The sequence below is a fragment of the Helianthus annuus genome, chromosome 3 (assembly GCF_002127325.2).
Source record: "Helianthus annuus cultivar XRQ/B chromosome 3, HanXRQr2.0-SUNRISE, whole genome shotgun sequence".
Lineage (NCBI taxonomy): Eukaryota > Viridiplantae > Streptophyta > Magnoliopsida > Asterales > Asteraceae > Helianthus > Helianthus annuus.
The window spans coordinates 77,250,040-77,251,052 of record NC_035435.2 but is presented as its reverse complement, the minus strand read 5'-3'; the positions used below and the strand labels follow the sequence as shown (position 1 = coordinate 77,251,052).

The following is a 1,013-nucleotide window of genomic DNA, read 5'->3' as shown; positions in this document are numbered from 1 at the left end:
CAAGGATTGGGTTGCGTGCTCATGCAACGCCAAAAGGTCATTGCTTATGCTTCGCTCCAACTGAAAGTCCATGAGAAGAATTATACCACTCACGATCTGGAGCTAGGCGCGGTGGTTGCTCTGAAGATTTGGCGACATTATCTGTATGGCACTTGATGTACTATCTTCACGGACCACAAGCGTCTGCAGCACATATTTGATCAAAAAGAGCTTAATATGCGACAGCGGCGATGAGTTGAGTTGCTGAATGATTATGATTGTGAGATCAAGTATCATCCTGGAAAGGCAAATGTAGTAGCAGATGCCTTAAGTCGAAAGGAAAGGGTTAAGCCCATAAGGGTTCAAGCTTTAGAAATGACTATTCAGACGGATCTCACTTCACGTATACGTGACGCACAGCAAGAAGCTCTTAAGAAAGCAAACCTTAAGGCAGAATATCTCCAAGGAATGGAGAAGAAGTTAGTGCCAAATGAGGAAGGAACCTTATACTTCATGGGACGCATTTGGGTTCCGCTTTATGGCGGTATTAGAGAAGTTATTTTTGACGAAGCTCATAAGTCGAGGTACTCGATCCACCCAGGATCGGACAAGATGTACCAAGATCTGAAATATTTTTACTGGTGGCCAAAACTCAAGAGCGACGTTGCTATCTATGTTGGGAAATGCCTAACCTGTGCTAAGGTTAAGGCCGAATATCAGATACCTTCAGGTTTTTTGCAACAACCTGAAATACCCATGTGGAAGTGAGAACAAATTTCTATGGACTTCATAACAAAGTTACCCAGGACTCCTAGAGGACATGATATGATATGGGTGATAGTGACCGCTTGACAAAGTCTGCACACTTTCTACCGATTCGAGAGAAGGATAGCATGGGAAAGCTAGCTGAGCTTTACCTCAAGGAGGTAGTAGCACGTCATGGAGTGCCTATCTCAAAAATATCTGATAGAGATGGACGGTTTGTATCAAGGATTTGGCAATCCTTTCAAGAAACCTTTGGATCTCAGTTGAAT

General features: G+C 43.3%; 1 protein-coding gene across 1 annotated transcript; it reads left to right on the top strand.

Moving 5' to 3' along the window:
• The first annotated feature begins 354 nt into the window (after nt 1–354).
• On the top strand, nt 355–747 carry LOC110931460. The gene has a single exon (XM_022174854.1). It carries the CDS (start codon nt 355–357, stop codon nt 745–747), a length of 393 nt encoding a protein of 130 aa, XP_022030546.1.
• Nucleotides 748–1,013: the final 266 nt, after the last annotated feature.

Coding starts and splice junctions, on each gene's coding strand:
- LOC110931460 (XM_022174854.1), top strand. CDS start 355: ATGACTATTCAGACGGATCTCACTTCACGTATACGTGACGCACAGCAA.